Here is a 19,726-nt window from a genome sequence, read left to right on the forward strand (position 1 = left end):
AACTTTTATTTATAATATTTTTTGTTGCTAATAAGCATTATGGCTTATAAAAATTAATTAAGGAGATTTGTTCCAGTATAACAAAAAGTATATTAAGTACTGGTAACTTACAATGCCAAATTATTTCTGATAGTTGAATCTAACCATAACGATACTGCTCAACTGGATCCAATGACGAGAAACGATTTAGTATCATAAGATACCGGTGGCGGAGACAGGAGTAGAGCAACTGGTTTGCAGCCCTACTCCTGATCCTAAATATGTATTGAAATTCTATTTTAAAACTTTAAAAACTAGAAGGTAAAGACAATTTTATATGCTCAACTAATAGCCATGTGTGTGAAAAAATTCTGGTTCCGCCACGATACTTCAAGATATTTTTTGTTGGACTCAAGCAAATATCTGAGAATCGATCATCACGGACTGAGCCATCTCCTCTAATATATAGTGCACACCCACGCAGATGAGCCAGCCGCGCCGCTCAAGCATGGCGAATGACACGAAAATGGCAGGTGCGTCTCGCAGTTACTTGTACCTCAGCATGGCCGTCGTGCCGTTGCTTGTCGTGCTGCTCGCCAGACGCAGGCGCTCGGGCTCGGCCATGGCGCACGGCGGGCTACGGCTGCCTCGCGGGCCGTGGCAGCTGCCGGTGATAGGCAGCCTGCACCACATCGCCGGGAAGCTCCCGCACCGCGCGATGCGCGACCTGGCGCGTCGCCATGGGCCGGTCATGATGCTCCGGCTCGGCGAGGTGCCCACGCTGGTGGTGTCGTCGCCGGACGCGGCGCGGGAGGTGATGAAGACCCACGACGCGGCGTTCGCGACGCGGCCGCTGAGCACCACCGCACGCGCGGGCACCAGGGGCGGCATGGACATCGCCTTCGCGCCGTACGGGGACCGCTGGCGCCGGCTCCGGAGGGTCGCCGCCACGGAGCTCCTCAGCGCGCGCCGCGTCCTCTCCTTCCGCTCCGTCCGCGAGGAGGAGGTCGCCTCGACGCTGCGCGAGGTCGCCGGCGCCGCGGCGGCCGGGCGGCCCGTGGAGATGCACGCGGCGCTCGCCGCGCTCGTGGCCGACTCCATCGTCCCCGCCGTGATCGGCGGCCGGTGCAGGGACCGCGACGCGCTCCTCCGTGAGCTCGAGCGCTCCAACGAGCTCGTGACCGGGTTCAACCTGGTGGACGTCTGGCCGTCGTCGCGTCTGGCCGGCCGTCTCAGCGGCGCCGTGCGCGCGATCGAGGAGAGCGTCGACAGGGTGTTCGGCATCCTCGACGGCATCATCCAGGAGCACATGGAGAAGGCTACCGCCGGCGCCGGCGCCGGCGCCGGAGCCGCCACCGAGGACTTTCTCGACGTGCTGCTGAGGATACACAAGGAGGACGGCCTCGAAATGGACGCCATCAAATTCGTCATTTCGGTAAGTGACCAACTTCCGCATGGGATCGATTCGTTTTTTGTCTTTTATGAAGCTTATTGACGTTAGGTAATTTATGGTCAAAACTGTTATAAATATATTGCTAGATACATTGAAAGAAACTACGATGAAAGTATCTTAAAATCAACACTAAATTTAAATTTTAACTTATAAATGTAAGTATAAGCGTAAAGATACATCGTCACCGATGTGAGCCAGATACAAGAAAAAAAAAGTCAATTCGCCTTTTGTCAAATTTATGACAGATTCATTTAGTTTTTTGAAAATTTTCTTCACAAGTAGACTCAATAAATATATATCTATCATCTTTTCTCTTAATTTTCCATCAAAATTTTTTAATTTGAGTCTTTAAGAAGGAAACCGTCCAAAACTATTATCGTTTCTCGGCGCATGCCTCGATTATCAGGATAATCATGATGATTATCGTGATAAGAAAAACTCTGATTATGACACGTATCACAGCAATAATATATATGAACGAGGCTCAACTGTTCATCTTGTCGTCCTGACTTTGGTTGCGTTATTACGTAAAGACGGAGATAAAGTTTTCTAATTCTTGGATATTATAAATAATAAAACTAATTATTATAAAGTTAAAAAATATACTTTATAAATATAACATAATAAGTTTTTTATATATTTTTATGAAAAGATTCATCATTCAGTAGTTCGATAAAAATATATTCACTCCGCTTCACATTAATTATAAGACTTTCTGGCCTTGGTTAGATTTATATGTGTTAATGAATTTAAACACAAAAACAAAACATATACATTGATACATGAATGATTCTATGCAAACACAGAAAATCTTATAATATGAAACGGAGAAAGTACATCTTTCTCACCTTAACTAGTGTTTGCCTATTTCGTTTGTTACTTACTCATTTATCTTTTAGCACCACTGCTGCCACAAGTAGATTGCCCACCTCTCGTGGTCTCATTCTAAAACAACGCACAATCTTATAGATGACTGTGAGTTGATTCGCGAATATTTAAAATCGACTCTAATTTAATTGTATAAACTAATTTTTAATTTACGGTAAAACTTAGTTTATTTTTGTTACCCTAATTTACTTGTGGTCGACCCGTGCAAGCCATACATTGAGCGCTCATGCTGGCAAGAGGATCCTCGTGGGGGCGTGGGTTAGGCCGACGTGAAGATGATGCCACACTGATTTAATGAGGCTGACGCACGCTTACTCGTTACCCTCTCCGCTCTCTGCTATATTATAAGATTTTTTAAATTTATCTAAATTTATTTATATCTTAATATATATATATTTTATATATGATATAGATTTATTTATTAACAAATAAATCTAAATAAAAATAGAAATCTTATTATATATAACGGAAGCGATACATCGGTGCACTCTGAAACGTCGGTGCACTCTGAATAGTGCAGTTGTCATCTACTCGTCTCGTCTCTTGTTATTTAATTGTGCCACGAGGACGTGACTGGAACGCAATGGGCGAGATTGGAATACCACATCGTGCGCACAAATAGCCACACGTATGCTTGGTTCCAATCTGTTTTTTTTCTCTCCCGTGATGGTCAGCTAAAGAATGATATGATGCAACTTAACAAAAAAAAAATCGCTCCAATCTGTTTGTTTTCCTCATGTGACGTTCAGTCTGTTAGAACCAGCTCAGGAAGACAAGAACAAAACTCTTTTTCTCACACACAAGAAAGGCTAGAGGTTGAAGATGAACAGTGGAGTTGCAACGACGAACGCCACGGAGCCGATTGCTCATGTATCTTGGCTTTATTACTCACTAAAGATTAACTCGGTACTTAATACACAAGGTTTACATGGCCATTTATAGCCCAGCGACGTCGCAGCGTCCACACGGTCCACTACGGCGAGCTTAGCGCGCACGCACGCACCACCCCGGCAGACCCAGCCTCTCTGCGTTGAGCCACAAACTCGGTCTTCACCTTCACTCGCACGCGTCGCCGTGATGCCTTCCACTTTTGACGCTCGCAGCTCCCACGACCACCCCTGCACTAACTAACACGATCAAACTAAACTAATGCGTGCATGCATACAAGATGCAACCAGCAGCTAGCAGAGGCCATGCATGCAGCTAACAGGCAATCCATGCAACAAGCAGCCACGCACACAACACACTGACTCTGCCACGCCGGGTACACACCCATATGACGTGTTTATTTCCAACACAGTCAGCTCACGCAACTTTCACACAAAAAAAAAAAAATGGGTCACATGGCCCATGCAGGACGTGTTCGGCGGCGGCAGCGAGACGCCGAAGACTTTGCTGGAGTGGACGATCGCAGAGCTGATCCGGAACCCGACGGTGATGGCGAAGGCGACGGCGGAGGTGAGGCGCGCCTTCGCCGCGGCCGGCACCGTGTCGGAGGAGGGCGGCGCGCTCGGCGAGCTCCGGTACCTGCGCCTCGTCATCAGGGAGTCGCTCCGGCTGCACCCGCCGGTGCCGCTGCTCCTCCCGCGCGAGTGCCGTGTCCATGGCCTGCAGGTGCTCGGCTACGACGTGCCGCGCGGAACGCAGGTGCTCGTCAACGCCTGGGCGATCGGCCGCGACGAGCGGTGCTGGCCGGCGCCCGAGGAGTTCAGGCCGGAGCGGTTCGGCGACGGCGAGGCGGCCGCTGGGGTGGATTTCAGGGGCGCCGACTTCGAGCTCGTGCCGTTCGGCGCCGGCCGGCGGATGTGCCCCGGGATAGCGTTCGCGCTCGCCGGCCTGCTCTTCCACTTCGACTGGGAGCTGGCACCCGGCGGCGGCGTCGCCCACCCGGCCGAGCTGGACATGACCGAGGTGTTCGGCGTCACCGCGCGCCGGAAGGCTCCCCTCCTGCTTCGCCCCATCCTCTGCATGCCCGTGCCCGGTGTCTAATGCCATATATACCGACTGAAAACACCCTCCGTCCAAAAATAAATAAATAATAATTTCTGACTACGAATTTAAATATAGTCTATGTGATTATGTCTATATTTGTAGCTTGAAATTGATTTTTCTTTAAACAGATCCCAAAACAATATTATATAAGTCATCAATAAAATCACTGTATGTACATATATATATATGCTCATCAAATACAATAAGATTCACTGGTCTGCATCCATGTAGGTGGACACGACAGCCACCAGGGTTACCGAAACCGTTTTTTTGGTGAAAACCGCAACAAATTTGAAAACAAATTTGAAAACAAAAAATTTGAATTCAAAACCGTACGGTAAACACGGTTACCGCGCGGTACGCGGTAACCGCGGTAAATATGTGCTGAAACAGCACACGAGAACGGTGGGAACCGTGGTTTCTCGCGCAGTTTTTGCAGCCGAAACCGTGGTTACCGCGAGAAAACCGCGGTGTGATGTCAAATGCAAAAAAACATTAAAAAATCTTTAAAAATACGTGAAAAATAGAAAAACATTTTGTAACTATATTTGTGAGTTGCGATATAGGAAAAATAGGAAAATAGAACATGTTTTAGGAAAAACAACAAAATTTTCATATGACCTTTTCTAAATTCTTGCTATTGTAACGTACAAACATACACCGTCATATGACTCATATCACCTTCACCAATAATTCATACCAATAACAAGTAACAACTTCATTTTGATTGCTGCGTCACAACTATACCTACTACCAATTATTACTAATGCACACGTATAATTTTTCTCCATACATATTTTTCATATATCCATCGTTGTATATTTGTATTTCAACATTATGTACCCTAGTGTCTAGTGTAAATTAATGATGATTTAACAACAAAATATTCTTAACCATCTTCCTATGAAATATTATTTGCTATAGGCTATTTTTTAATTTTGTTTCCCGAAATTCTCGTTTATGATTTTTAATTACGCCGAAAATACATTTTTTTCATAAATTTCTTTGACAAAACTACACTATATATCAACATATACAACACATATTTTTAATTAAATTTCCTCATTTTTTTTAAATTATCCTCAAATTTAAACTCGGTTACCGCGGCTTACCGAAACCGTGCCTTCACGAAGGGCACGGTTACAGTGGTTACCGTCACGGTAACCGCGGTTTCGGTAACCCTGACAGCCACTGCCTGTTCTAGCTCTGTTGGAATGCGAATATGTGAAGTGAATAAAGGAGAAAAAATGCATACTTCCGCATCCCAAAGTTGGTCTCTGATGAGTTCGCCCGATTGACCGAATGTATGCAAGATGCAACTGTTTGATGTAGAGTCCAGGTCAAGATTGGGTTAATGCCATGCTTCTCTTCTCAGGTCATTCGCTATCAAATCGAGTTATCTGACTTGCTTCAAAAATATAACGGATAAACAATACGATGACTTTCAAGGTATTTTGACTATTTTTAGTCATCCGATTCGCAACAAACGTTTAAGATTAATCACTACGGTAGTGATGAACAATGAATATGCACAATAAAGTTTCCTGTTTGTTACTGTTTTCTATCGTTGCTATAGTGTTTTGCTGCACAATGCTATTGATTAAAACTCGTTTTACTATTCACTTATGTTACTTTTGTAAAGAAAGTTAGAGAATCTGGATTGATTCCCCATGCGTGCCCCTAGCTAAATAGCACCAAGGGCATCTATGCTTAGATAGCACGTCTGACAGCGAGCGGGTTGCTTTGGAAGGTGTTTCCCTTCGCTGGGCATGGGTGCTCCATAAGAGGGTGAGGAATGGAAATTCCTCTCTCGATAGGAGATATCCTGGATTGTTGGAAGCTTGCTATACCGATGTAATAAGGTATGACTTAAAATTGTAATAAATTGTAGATGTGTGGGATAAAAATAGAGTTAGAACTCATTTATATGCTCTCATGTCTCTTAAATACAGAGACAACACTTGTTGCAAACCGAACTACGATAATAGCAGAGACAAGAAAACTACTGGCCCACGGTCTAGCTTGGTTAATAAGGATCGTCGATACCATGATGCATTGTAATTGTATTGGATTAAAGAGAAGCATCCGCCATCAATACCTCAGCCTCAGGGATATAAATTTTGGCTGAACCACGTGAAGAAATATCATGCCTCCGTACTGTTGTCACCATGTTTTGATCGCATACGTTGTTCTTCCGTACTCAGCTATTGAGGTTAACATCAGTGCTAGTTTTATAACAAATGATTATAGTCTTGCCATGAAGACAGATCATCAAAATAGTTATTTCATCCATTCCGTATTATAAAATATTTTGGCACTATTGATTCATTCATAAATCAAAATTCATTACTATACATATGAATCTAGTGAATATCATGATAACTTTTAATTAAGAGTAGGTTACAATGCCAGTCCTTAAACTTGTGACACTGTACCACTTAGGTCTATCAACTTAGAAAATACACGTTTAAGTCCATGAACTTATTTTGATATACCATCCAGGTCCATAAACTTGTTTTAATGTACCATCCAGGTCCATGAACTCGTTCTAATGTATCATCCAAGTCCATGATTTTAGATGTTAAAACGAGTTCATAGACCTAAACGTGCATTTTCTAAGTTTATGGACCTAAGTGATACCGCGCTATAAGTTTAAGTACCGGTCATGTACTTTACTCTTTAATTCATATGAAATAGATCAAGGTAATATTAGGGTAGTAACCCACGTCACGTAGCCTATATATAATACTATCAAGGAGAGGCATTCACACAAGGTGAGACGCGGCAGTGATCAATGGGAGGCCCGGGCTGGTGTTGACTGGGTTGGGCTGAGTCCATTAGGGTTAGGTTTTGGGATAGGCCAGGCCCACTAAGAGAAGGGTTTTGAGAAAAAAAAAACAGTTTCGAAATAGGATCTGAATATGGATTTAGTAATTTGGAAATTGGTTTGCTTCTCAACAAATGCATTAGGTAAATTTATTTGAGGATTTCAATTTGAATGAAATTCTATCACTGGAAACAGAAAAGAAACTCATAAAGAAGCAGTTTTTGAAAGTTTCGAATTATGAGGATGTCGCATTCTCCCTCCACTCTCTCCCCAATCCTCCCAGGCTCCAGCTTTCACGTGTAGCCATTGCTATGGATGAGTCGAGCATGCATTTTAAAGGGGGTGATGAAAAAAACCAAACAATATATTTACAACCAAAAATTAGTTTAGAAATAAATTTTCATATATGCGTTCTTAGCGATATAAAAGTAAAGAATGAAAAATAAATAACAATAAAAATCCCAAAATCAACTTCAAATTAAAATTTTTTAAAAAATTAAATTTGACTTATAAACAAAATCGAAAAGACGAAGGTGAAAATATTTAGTTGATGAGTAGCAATTGTGTTTTCTTTTCAACTATGTTCACACATGTACACTACCCCTAGTTCTTCGATCACTTTAACTACTCCGCAGCCTACTCTGCTACAGAAGCTTAATTTCTACTTGATTTTGATCGTTAATATGGTGAATGCTTTCTAGCTACTTTCTACTTCTCTTGCTCTCGTTCTGTCGTTCTAGAGCTAAACCAACCCTTGCATGTCCATGGTTAAGCTAAGCTGATTCCATTCCTAGCCGCGCTGGTAGTCGGCTGCCTGCTGGTGGTCCAGAACAAGCTGAGGGCGCGGAGGCGGCCGAAGTAGTCGTCGACGGCGACGAAGCAGCGCGCCGCCTGCCTCACCGTCAGCATCTGCCGGAGTGTGTGCAGCGTTCGCAGCCTCAGCTCATCCGCCTGCACATGTGCACACAACGTCGTCAGATCATCAGCTTCAGCTCAGATGAAATCCAGATGAGACGAAGCAAATTAAAGAAAAAGAGAAGAGTATAACGACGTCTAGAAAAGATTATTTACTTGTCGTAGGAAGGTGGGGAGGGAGGCCAGCTTGTCCATGGCGAGCTGCAGGCTGTAGCTGCTTGTGCAGCTCTGCCCCGTGAAGCTGGCGGCCATGGCGGCCGCGGCGGGATGGTGATCATGGTGGTAGTAAATCATCGGCGTCTGCGGCCATGGCGGCGGCGCCGTTGCAGGCGAGTCGGAGGAGACGGCGTCGGCGAGTGACCGGAGCAGCGCCTGCAGGGCGCCGTCGAGCGCGTCCTCCTCTCGCCTCGCCGCTTGCTGCGCGCTGTGCACCGCCGCCAGCTGCTGCTCCGTCAGGGGCTCCACATGCCGGAGCACAACCTGTGTACGTATATATATGCAGTTGATTCAGAAAATTAGTTTACGTAATGAAGCCATATATATTCAGAAAAGTTAATTAGAGGGAACGGAAGCAGTTTTTTAGCACACGGGTGTGTATACATCCGTTGCTTGCATGTCATCTAAATAGTTATAAAAAATTGTGAAAAAATCTAACAAGATAGTTTAATATGAGTTATATCACTTCACCAACATGCAAATTTAAATTCAACTTCTACAAGTTGTAGCAAAAATAACAAAAACAATTATGAATATGCGCATTTGTTTTTTTGCTACAACTTATAGAAGTTAAATTTAAACTTGCATCTTTATGGAGTGATATAAATCATATTAATCTATCTTGTTAAATTTTTTCATATTTTTTAATGATTATTTAGATGACATGCAAGTATACGGGTGTACCTATACCCGTATGCTAAAAATTGTTTCCCTCGAGCGAACGTGTGCCGACGTGAATGGCACCAGCTGATCCTATAATCCGATTTTGAATTTGACTTTAGGGGTAATTGTGAGGAATTTTCTCGTTATTTTCACAGCACAGTGCTCTTTTATGATTGCTAAGAAGATAGAGAAAACTGAGAATTTTTCTGATCCTTCACAAAGTCGCTATTTTTTAATGAAATTTTGGTACTTGAAGTTAGTAATACTCGGAGGTATCTAAATTTTTTACGGTAAAAAAACGTGGTATCTCAAATGGTAAAAAAAAAACTCGAGAAAATAGTATTGCGGATACCTCAATATATGCGAAAACTCTGTAAACCACGCCAAACAGTTACGTAAAATCACATTAAAAAATCATCATGAATGTGAGATAATGATGTACAGTTGTGTAAAATATATGGTCCAGATTCAACTTCATTTATGAGATAAAAACTGACAAATTTAACATAAATCGAGAAGATATTCTATACGTTTGTTCATCAATCATCATCATCATCATTTTATTTTCATGTGGGGGGTTTTGTGTGATTTTTAGATGACTTTTCAATTGTGCTTTACATGAGTTCTCACCTAGGTTGGGTTTTCACCGTAAGTCTTCAATATAATTATGAAACAAGTCATGAAATATTTTAAACATATGTCACTCCATGTATATACAAGTCAAATTCAATTTACATCTATATTAAAGCAATAAAAAGAAGCCTCTACGGTCATATTTAATTTTGCAATCGTGGAGCTGTATTTGTTTGTTTTCATCTGATCAAATTTAACGTTGCATGCATGTAAGCATGTTCCCACGTCCGGAGCGATTGTTTGGTTGTTTGAAAGAAAAAAAAGACAAAGGTACATTTATAAATAAAAAATAATTTACTGGTAAAACTTTTATATACATGTTCCTAGCGATAAAAATAAATATAAAAAAGTAAAATATGATTAAAAACCTCTAAATTTTGCTCTAAATTTAAAATTAAAAAAAATTAAATTTTAGTTTATAAACAGAAACAAATTAAACGGACGGTCCACACGTACAATATGTCCGGGCAACGCAACGTCTTCATCGAGAATGCAACTCGATCTCTCTCCACCTACTCCTCCCTTCCGTGTGCCACCCTTGTGCATGCACACGTCTCGATCGGCTTCTCTATCAACTGTGCCATCATCTACCTACTACTACTTAGTACTTAGGCCATGGTCTATACAGTTTTTTAATTTTATTGGCATGCTTTTTAAGTATTTAAGAGGTATGTTTTGTATAGAAAAATTCTATAAAATTTTCTCTGATCTTTTGAATGCGACATTTTTAACTCTAGAGCAGTAAATTTATTTTTCTATATCTTTAAATAGTTATAGCGAAAATTAGATAATTCAAAGGTCCAAAATCTTCGTAAGAAGCCGTCTTGCTTTGGGTAGCTAATTAAGCACAGGCAATCAATCGAGCAGCCATCCTGCATTCCTGCTCCGGGAGTCCGGGGCATTAGTTCTCCGTGCTCTGAAGATTACTCCTTTTTTTATAAGATTAAGTTCAAATCATTTTAAAATCCTGAAATTTCTCTATTCCAAATGGCTGGGTGTGTTTGTTTCTGCCAAATGACTGAATAGATAATGATTTGTGATAATTATTCGGGGATAGAAATAAATTAACTATTATAAAGTTTAGAAATAACTTAAAACAATATTATAAGAAATACATACATAGAAAGATTTTTTAAAATTGTACCATTTAGCAGTGCATTAGTCCATCAATCCGTTCATTACAAACGAACAGGCATCTATATGGTGATCGACTTTGTGGTGTACGTGTTTATGCTCTCCTCTCACATCCACTGAAGAAAGTCGGGTTAGCATGGTAGTCGGCTAAATACTACGGTGGAGGAGAGATGGAAAAATAGACAGTCGAAGCGGATTGTAAGCTTATAGTTTACTCGGACACAAAAACCAAAAAAGTCTATGAGAGATTAGTGGGCCATATATTAATGATAAATAGTTAACTGCTATATACGTGGATTGAGAAAAGACGGTAAAAAGTCTTACAGCCGGCTTACTGGCTATATTATTAGTCTATAATATGTATTTTTGACACCTACAGTAGTTGTCAGCAAGGCACCTACAGTGCAGTCATGGCGGAAAAAAAGGACCTGGCCGAACTACAGTGATCCCAATATCCAAACTATCACAAATAAATATATTTTACTTGCAAGTAATTATTTTGTTGAAAGCATGCAAGCTTATTTATGCAAAGTTACACCTTTCTTAGCCTTGTATTGGTTAAAGTTAAAAATTTTGCTTCACAAGATTGATATGGACGATTGAGATTCCAAAATTAACAAGATTTTATGAAATTTCAAATTCACGGCAATAATTTTTCTTTCGTTGCTGCTTTCAATCAGGCTTTTGTAACGAGGAAAATATATGGAGGCAAAATATTAGAAAATTTTGACCTTCATCTACAGCATATGACAAGTCCGAAATTTTAAACCCAAGTATGAAATTTTCAAAATTCAGGACCCACCCTTCCCCAACTAACAAGAAATAATTTCATGCGAAAATTATAAAGTTTTTTTTTAAATTTAGCAAAATTTGTTCAATTAAATATGGACAAATTTCAGATATTTTCATCACCCCTGATGTTTATTCTTTATTCTTTTCGCAATATTGAACCCTGAGTTAGTTGAAGTGCAGACAGACCAATGAGCAACATTCCTAAGATATATCAAAAAACACGTTAGATGGTGTGGGAGGTGTGTCCATTTACCTCTTACTAGTATAGACCACCAAACAAGTTGTTTTATAGGATACATGTTATTTTGTATGAATGATGAGCAGATTTGGGCCATCTTAACAAATTACGTAAAATTCTCCCGTTGTTTTATTCTTACTATTTTCAGTTAACCTCCTCCTTCTGTCCTCTCCTTCCAATATCCATACGCAGCACGAGAGATAAAAAAACAAAAATACTCTATTTCTAGTCATAAATTTTAATGGTCGTGCAACCCATTCCCAGTGGTACGAGCTTGTAGCGCACGGACATATTACTATTTACTAAGAAAAAAACTAATGATTCTAGTTTAAAAATATCCAAAATTTAAACCCTTGGAACTTGCAAGAGAGAGCGTGGCCTACCTGGACGAGGTCCGAGGGGCGGAAGCCGCCTATCCAGAGGAAGCAACGCTCCACGGCGCCCTTCCAGGGGCCGGTGAGGAGGTGCAGCGGGTCACCGCCGGCTAGCCTGGCCTTCTGGCCCATCAGCGCCCCGTAGTGCGACAGGGCCTCGTCCACGCGGCGCTGCAGCTCGCCGTCCGGCCGGTGCTCCTCCACGGCGGCGCGGAGCCGGCCGATCACTCCGTGCTGCGCCTCCTGCCACCGCTGGTACTCCAGGCTGAACCACGCGGCGTCTGGATGCCCCTTGCATGATGTATATAAAGGCAAACTTTTAGATTGTAAATAATTTCATAAACGGTTCTGGTCTCAGCTGCATTGAGAGATACAAATGGGAAATAGTTTATTAATAAAAAAATTATATATGTGCTCTTAGCAATCTAAAAGTCAAAGTTGAAAAACAAACCATGATGAAAAAACTCTAAATCAACTCTAAATTTAAGGCTGAAAATTTAAATTTTGGTTTATAAACATAATCAAAAGTGAAAGATGTGGATGACACGTAAGAGCGATCATACTTGAGAAATTAATAAGAGGTATTGCATTTGTTACGTAACATTTAGTATATCCAGTTACTTTATTTTAAATATAAATTTTAGTACATTGGGATATTTTTTCAAATACGGTAAAATTGCCATAGATATGCAGACAATTAATTCTAACGTGAGATGAAGCGGTGCTAATTCTATGGCTAAACCGTGGCTTGGGATCGAGTTTTGACGTACCTGGGCTAGTTCCAGCACCCCAGAGTGCACCCTGCAGAGACGATACAGAAGCTCGTCATAACGCAGAATTATTTGTTCAAGTTGTTTTGTTCTTAATTTGATTAGATTATCTGTAGAAAATTTGGAACTCCTCCACGAATGCCTGTGGTTTATAAATTGCGGAATAACGTTTCTTCAATCCAAATACGTTGTGAGATGATTCAGTTTTTTTTTTCATGTTAATTTTCACCTGAGCTCTAGTGAACTGCATCTCCTGTTCAAGATGCGCCAGCCTGATCCTGCCTGTCTCTAGCTGCTGAATGTAAGCCTGATAGAAAACAAACGATAATATGCAGAGAAAGTATCAGATTCCGTGAAGAAAAACAAATGCAAAGTCCATGCATGTGTCTAACACACACAACTTCCATTAGGTGGCAGGTTAACTTCACTAGCTAGCTGCTTCCACCATCTCTTTGCTTTTCTTGCTCTAAAGACTTAGATGTTTCTTCTTATAGGTTTTGAGGTTCGACTATTTGTTCATTTGCTAACTGATATTAGTCTGAAAGTAGTATTAACTTACAACTCTAGTTCCAAAATACAAGCATTTCTGGTACTAGATTATAAACATTTCTAATACTATTTACCATACTATTTATCCCATCAATCACGTCTCATTTAAAATTCTTCTTATTTTATCTCCACTTATTCTCTTACATCCATTCATTCCTTATTTATTAAATAAGAGACACTACAATATTTTATCTTCAACCTTAACCCCTACTAAATAACATAAAAATCCTTATATCATAGAACAGGGGCAGTAACTATGTTCTTCGTCCTAAAATATAGCTACTTAGTACATAAAGTGACATATCCTATGACTATGAATATCGATAGATGAATTCTATCTCATCTAAGGTAGTTACGTCTTAGGATAGAAAAGAGTAATATGGTTAATTAATTAATTAGTGGATTATATATAGTGTAAGAATTATGCTGGAGGGAGTCTATAGTCAGTGTCCTTAGGGATGTAGTCTTCTGCTAAACTCTGTTACCAAATATCACCCGTCGATATCGTCATTAAGTTTGGATCTTCTATCATGTACAGTAATTTTGTGCATGATTTCTGATGGTGATTTCAGGATCGGTTTTAATAACACATAGTACTAGTGATTAGTAATTAATCACCTTCTTCCTTAGCCTGCTCTTCCTTGCAGCCTCCCTATTCTGGGCCAGCCTTCTCAGCGTCCTGGGGTCAGGCGTCCTGGGCCCCTCGAGCTCTGAACTTGTTGACGCTGCCGTCGCGCCGCCGCCGCCATTGCCACCACCACGGCGGCTGCCTTCTCCCTGCTTGCGATCACAGGTTTCCTTGCCGACGGCGAGTGGCCTGCCTGCCGACGGCGGCGGCGATCGCCTCGAAGACGATCCGGCGACGGGCGGTGCAGACGATGGCGTAGCCTGAAGAGGAGAAGTGGCAAAATGCAGTAGTAAATACTCCATATAGCTGGTTGAGCTAGCTAGCTAGAGATGTAGCAAAACATATGAGCATATATACCGTTGGAGTTGGCTCTCCATGCATTGGCTGAGAGGGGAAGATGTTGAGAGTCTCTGCAAGCACACATGAACAAGTACATTCAGTGATTGAGCCTTAGTTGTTACAGTACAGATGATTTGTAGACAGGAGCATGCATGCATGCATTGCATGGATGCTCATATGTAGCTGATCTCATGTCTCTAATATACCTGTGCTAATTTTCTCTATGTGTGGACAAGATCTTCAAAAATGCAATTTTACTCTATTTTTCTCACTATACTACTCCCTCCGTTTTTTTTTATTTAACGCACTTGATTTTTAAATCTACGTTTAATCATTTGTTTTATTGAAAAAATAATTATTAATTATTTTTTTATTATTTGATTTATTACTTAAAAAAGCTTTAAGTATGACTTATAATTTTACGTATTTGCAAAAGAACTCAAACAAGATGAATAGCCAAACAGATATCTATAAGTCAACGGTCCAAAAAAGAACTAGAAAAGGTATTATAGTAATCAAGGGCTTTGAAGAAGTGGTGATGGGAACGAAATGTTCTTTTGCAACCATATCATGTTTTTTTTTGTTACGTGTCACTCTTCTACAATAGCTAAGAAAATCATGTATGACGACAAAAATGACCATAAGGGATTGACAGGGAATAGAAGATTGATAACCATTCTTAATCTTACGCATCTAGCTATAAGCTAAATCAAGTCAAATCATGTATGCATGGCATCCTTTGTGGTTTTCTTCAAGACATGATTTTAATGTACTATATATGACAAAATACTCTTCACAATAGAATCGACCTTTTACAAAATTAAGTGGCTTGTGGGGCTCTTCTTGACTAGATTGCTTATCTTGTTCCTGGCAACCAAAGTAAAAGAAGAGAGCTTGATCCAAATCAGATGGCATGTCAAATCCTTGAGGGTTCCTTCTGCATTTACACATATGACAGTAATATATATCATTAGTCTCTAATTTGCATTTAGTAGCTCTACTAGGACAAGTTTAAAGCTTAATTTTTAATTAAAAAATAATTAGGTTGATTATTTTAATGTGGTCCATGGAATTAGAAAGGAATAAATTGATGTTGAGAAAGGGGTGCAATAGTTAAACATACTCATTGCTTAAAGTCTCGAATGACAAAAGGGGAAAACAGGTTCGATGTTTTCGTCATGAAAAAAGGTTTTAATCGATCAATAAACAGCTAAAAACAGAGAAGAATTAAACATGTGGGGAAAGGTAAAACTCCTTAAGTGATCTTCACAATCTCAACAATTACATGTATATATAACACCACCTTACTCCAAGAAATCATCGTATGCATGAGCAAACCGAAAAAAAAAAAGCAGATATGGTGAAAAAGGAACTAGATTGATCATAATTAACCCATTTCAGGCTAATCATGATGAAAAGCATCAGCACGGAAACTGATTAATTTTGCAAACAAGAACACACATAACTCCTTTGTTTGGATGAATTAGAGAATAAAAGCCCGGATGAAACTTGAAAGAGATAGTCAGGTAAAAGGCTGAGGGAAGAAATGGTTGGGTTTACATGATGCTGCCATGGAGGGAAGAAGAAGCTTGGATCATGCCAGAGGTGAAAGGGTAAGCCATGCAAACACTTCCTCAAACTAAACAGCTGTGCTTCAGGATTCCTTCTTTAATCACTTCTGACATGATTCACCAAAGCCATCTCCTTTTAATTTCTTCCCCATCTGGTGATCTGCTATGATCCACAGATGAATTTATCAATACCTGCAAACCTGTTTCTTCTCCCAGTCTTGCCTGATGACCTGCTCAAATCAATCCTCTTTGCAAGCAGGGCGTGTGGCTGTTCTTCCTACCAGAAGCTGGAGGAGGACTTTTGGCTAGAGGAGTAGTTGTGCAAGAAATGGAACGGGAACCAGTGGTTATAGAGAACTCGGAAAGCAAAACGTACATATCATCGGACAGGAAAGAGAAAAGAATTGTGATCAAGACCGTGTGAATCAGACAGATTTGGAGCAGTTTTGCATATTAATGTTTTCTAAAAGTGGGTTTGGTTAAAAGAACCACACTTAAAGAATCAGTCTACTACCACTATGTTTGAATGTACTAGAATTACTGGATACAATCGAATTAGGTGTTAATCCAAATTTCTAATGATATATATGAACTTCAATTTATTTAGGTTTTGGAAACAAATAAACAACAAAAAAAAATTCTGCTGATCTACTTAGGTTTCCCATGCTTTACCCATCACTCGAGTTGCACAAATCTTGAAGCACTGGCAACGGGCAAGCAGATAGATCATTAATTATCAGTTTGTGTTTAAAATTTGTGTAATTCTCAAATAATGAAAAGTAAATGGATTTGAGCAATACATAATCAGGAAAATATTTTTTCCCTAAATATGCTTGTGTATTTCTCTAGTAGGACCCATTGTTATGTTACAATATGAGTTGCATTATTCAACCTACTGTTTTGGCCTACATATCTAGGTTAGGTGTTGTGTCATCCTCCAGCAGAGAGATCCATTTCACTCTACCTTAATCGTGTTATGCAATTATATTATTAATTCACAAGATTTGGTCAAGAGAATGAAAAGACCTCCTAGGAGAACGAGAGAATGGATGAAAAGACCACCCTTACTAGCATAACTGAATTACTTGTTTTTATCTGAACAAGCAAGCCAACTAAATTGGATGGTGTCTGCTCAAGTTCAGCATTGCATATCTTGTTGACTAGTCTGAAGTTCCAACCCAGGGAATTAGTCAGGTCATCTTGTAGTCGTCTCCAAACAGCAATGGAAAAATGACCTTCTGGACATATGGAAATTGACTAACTGAATTATGATTAATTTCTGATGCAGTGTAATTGAGTAATGATTGAATTATCTAGATGCACTGCTAAGCTCCGAGTTCACCTTAATTAGAACAAAAAACATTCTTGTTTTAAGGGCTGGCTTTTGCTTACTTCTTGCTTCGATCACAAGGAGAAAAAAGAAGTCCGTCTATTGTGAAGTAATGCGTTTCAATATTTTTGGAACTTTCTTTGTCAATATCAGGACAATATCTTCTCTCCTTGACATTGGGCATTAAAACAGAATTTGTGTCAATGACTGATTTGTTCAAATTGACTGCATATCTATGTCAGTAGTTTAATATCTTATGCACATGACTACAAGAGTGGTGCCATATTTAGTCTCAGCAACTTACAGTCAAGTCTTAGGCCTTAAGTTATTACCATGGTTGAAATCAGTTATCAGTATGTGGTAGAACTTGAACCACAAATGGGCCAGCTTGCCCAGCTAACAAACTAAATAACACACATGACATTTAACTGTGGATTGGCCAGCTTTGCCTGGTTGATTAATGTAACAACTATCAGCACGAAAAACATACCTGTGTGGAGTTTTCAGCTACATCATGTGTGCCATCAACCGTGGAAGGCTAACCGACCCTTTCTGAATTTTTCACCTGCATTCGTACCTGCACTGAAGATAAGGATATGGTCCCTTCATGCACTCTCTAATAAACTAACTAAACTAGATAAAGGAACCTTAGTAACAATTGAAACGAATTATAGAGAAAATGTTACCCTTAACTCTTCTATTCCATCGGTTCCAAAATCTAGCTACCTTTAGAATAATACTAAGTTAAATATTTTAAAATTTTATTATTAGTTAAAAACTTTAAAAAATCGATTACGTAAGAACGATGTTACTAGATTTATCATTAAACAAAATATCGTAAAACTGTCCAGGCAGCTTGTGCCGTCTCAAATTACCAAGATTTTGTAATCTTCATGAGCATCAACAGAAAAAGGACGTAAGCTCCAACTGAACTTAGAAAGTAATTTGTCCAGTATGTATGCTACGCCTTAATTGGGAATCTTATGGTTTGCTTGGCTGGAGACTGGAGTACAGACTAAATAATTTTGTGCAGGTGAAATTATAGATTTGGATGAAATCTTCAGAAATTCTTGAATGGTATTTACTCATTGCTGGAGAAAACAAAAAATGATTGGAGAAATAGAGACTAGAGAGGAAATATCATGGGCACCTCATCGTAAATCCTCAATCCCACTAACACCGCTGACTTGCCATCGCCGTCGCCGTCGCCTCTCTCCCGGACACACTCCGCTCACCCCCTCGCCGGCGCGGCGGCGCCAGCCAACGCCGATAGCGCCCCGCGGCCAAATGAATCTCGTCCGACGGCGACTTCTCCGAGTGCATCAGGGAGGAGGACGACGCGGGGTCGCTGACGCTGGACGCCATCGCCGACCGTGTCGGGCCGCCGCTCGGAGCAACGTGGTGGCCGTGGCTCGCCGAGAGCGGAGGATGCCGGTGCTGCAGGGACGAGGACGGAGAAGATACGAAGCAAGGCCAAATTGATTGGAGACGTGGGCCTAATTCTCTATCGGGCCGAAATCGTCGATGGGTATTAAGTGGGCTAAATTCAGTCGAGGACCGAATTCTTTGATGAGAATGAAGTGGGCTAAATTTACTATTGGGCCGAATTCATTGACGCTGAACAAGTGGGCTAAATTCATGCGAGGGCCGAATAAGTTGACGGGGATTTAGTGGGCTAAATTTATTCTTGGGCCGAATTCATCGACGCCGAACAAGTGGGCCAAATTCAGGCGAGGGCCGAATAATTTGATGGGGATTTGGTAGGCTAAGTTATCGTGTGGGCTGAATTTATTGGTGGTAATTTAGAAGGCCAAATTCATAAGTGGGTCGAAATGGTTTATGGACTTCGGTGGGTTACATCAGGGTCCTAATTTGTAGAGGATAAATAAATCGGTTGAATTGAATTCATCGATGAGAAATTGGTGGGCCGAAAGTTATTTTGGCCCATAATTGTCGGAGCAAATTAGGGCCAAATTCTGGAAGTTAAATGGGCCAAAATTATTGGTTGGGTCAATTTGTTGTTCGAAAATTAAGTAGGCCGAATTCCGTCGTGGACTTTGGTGGGCTAAATTTTGTTGTCGGTGAACTATGGGCCAAATTTATATAGTAGGCCGAATTCGGCTGTGGACTTTGGTGGGCTAAATTTTTTGTCATAAAACTATGGGCCGAATTTATACATGGACTAAATTGAACAGGCTGATTTCACTTTGTGGCCATTGCTGGGCTGAGTTCTTGGACTGGAATGAGGTGGGCCAAATTTATTCGTCGGCCGCACAAGAACGATTCTGATGAGGGGATTTTGACTAGTAACGATTATAATCTGGTGTTTTGTGAAAAGGAATCCCGAGGGGAAAAATTGTGGCCGGACTTATATCGCCGGCGACTCGCCGTCGCTCCCCGACTGGAGCCACGCCCCCCTCACCCACCTCCTCCAC

General features: G+C 40.8%; 2 protein-coding genes across 3 annotated transcripts; one reads left to right on the forward strand and one right to left on the reverse strand.

Moving 5' to 3' along the window:
• The first annotated feature begins 487 nt into the window (after positions 1-487).
• LOC102719970 (zealexin A1 synthase-like) lies at positions 488-4,440 on the forward strand. Its single transcript, XM_006657069.3, has 2 exons — positions 488-1,414; positions 3,677-4,440. The coding sequence occupies exons 1-2, from the start codon at positions 488-490 to the stop codon at positions 4,307-4,309; spliced, it is 1,560 nt and encodes a 519-aa protein (XP_006657132.2). The 3' UTR covers positions 4,310-4,440.
• A 3,232-nt stretch (positions 4,441-7,672) lies between these two features.
• LOC102720252 (transcription factor TGAL8-like) lies at positions 7,673-18,585 on the reverse strand. Of its 2 annotated transcripts, XM_015838363.2 has the most exons (10): positions 18,442-18,585; positions 17,782-17,868; positions 15,200-15,327; positions 14,409-14,461; positions 14,042-14,311; positions 13,104-13,181; positions 12,875-12,905; positions 12,114-12,385; positions 8,211-8,534; positions 7,673-8,090 (listed from the first exon to the last, which is right to left on the reverse strand). In XM_015838363.2, exons 3-10 carry the CDS (start codon positions 15,303-15,305, stop codon positions 7,908-7,910), a joined length of 1,317 nt encoding a protein of 438 aa, XP_015693849.2. In that variant the 5' UTR covers positions 15,306-15,327; positions 17,782-17,868; positions 18,442-18,585; the 3' UTR covers positions 7,673-7,907. The 2 variants fall into 2 exon arrangements, with proteins under 2 accessions (XP_015693849.2, XP_006657133.2); XM_006657070.3 differs by lacking the exons at positions 17,782-17,868; positions 18,442-18,585 and adding an exon at positions 15,951-16,287.
• Positions 18,586-19,726: the final 1,141 nt, after the last annotated feature.

This window comes from Oryza brachyantha, chromosome 6 (genome assembly GCF_000231095.2).
Source record: "Oryza brachyantha chromosome 6, ObraRS2, whole genome shotgun sequence".
NCBI lineage: Eukaryota > Viridiplantae > Streptophyta > Magnoliopsida > Poales > Poaceae > Oryza > Oryza brachyantha.

Coding starts and splice junctions, on each gene's coding strand:
- LOC102719970 (XM_006657069.3), top strand. CDS start 488: ATGGCGAATGACACGAAAATGGCAGGTGCGTCTCGCAGTTACTTGTAC. Junction 1,415..3,676: donor CCATCAAATTCGTCATTTCG/GTAAGTGACCAA, acceptor TGGCCCATGCAG/GACGTGTTCGGCGGCGGCAG.
- LOC102720252 (XM_006657070.3), bottom strand. CDS start 16,012: ATGGCTTACCCTTTCACCTCTGGCATGATCCAAGCTTCTTCTTCCCTC. Junction 12,906..13,103: donor TGCAGTTCACTAGAGCTCAG/GTGAAAATTAAC, acceptor TCGTCTCTGCAG/GGTGCACTCTGGGGTGCTGG. Junction 8,535..12,113: donor GCCCCTCGGACCTCGTCCAG/GTAGGCCACGCT, acceptor ATACGTACACAG/GTTGTGCTCCGGCATGTGGA.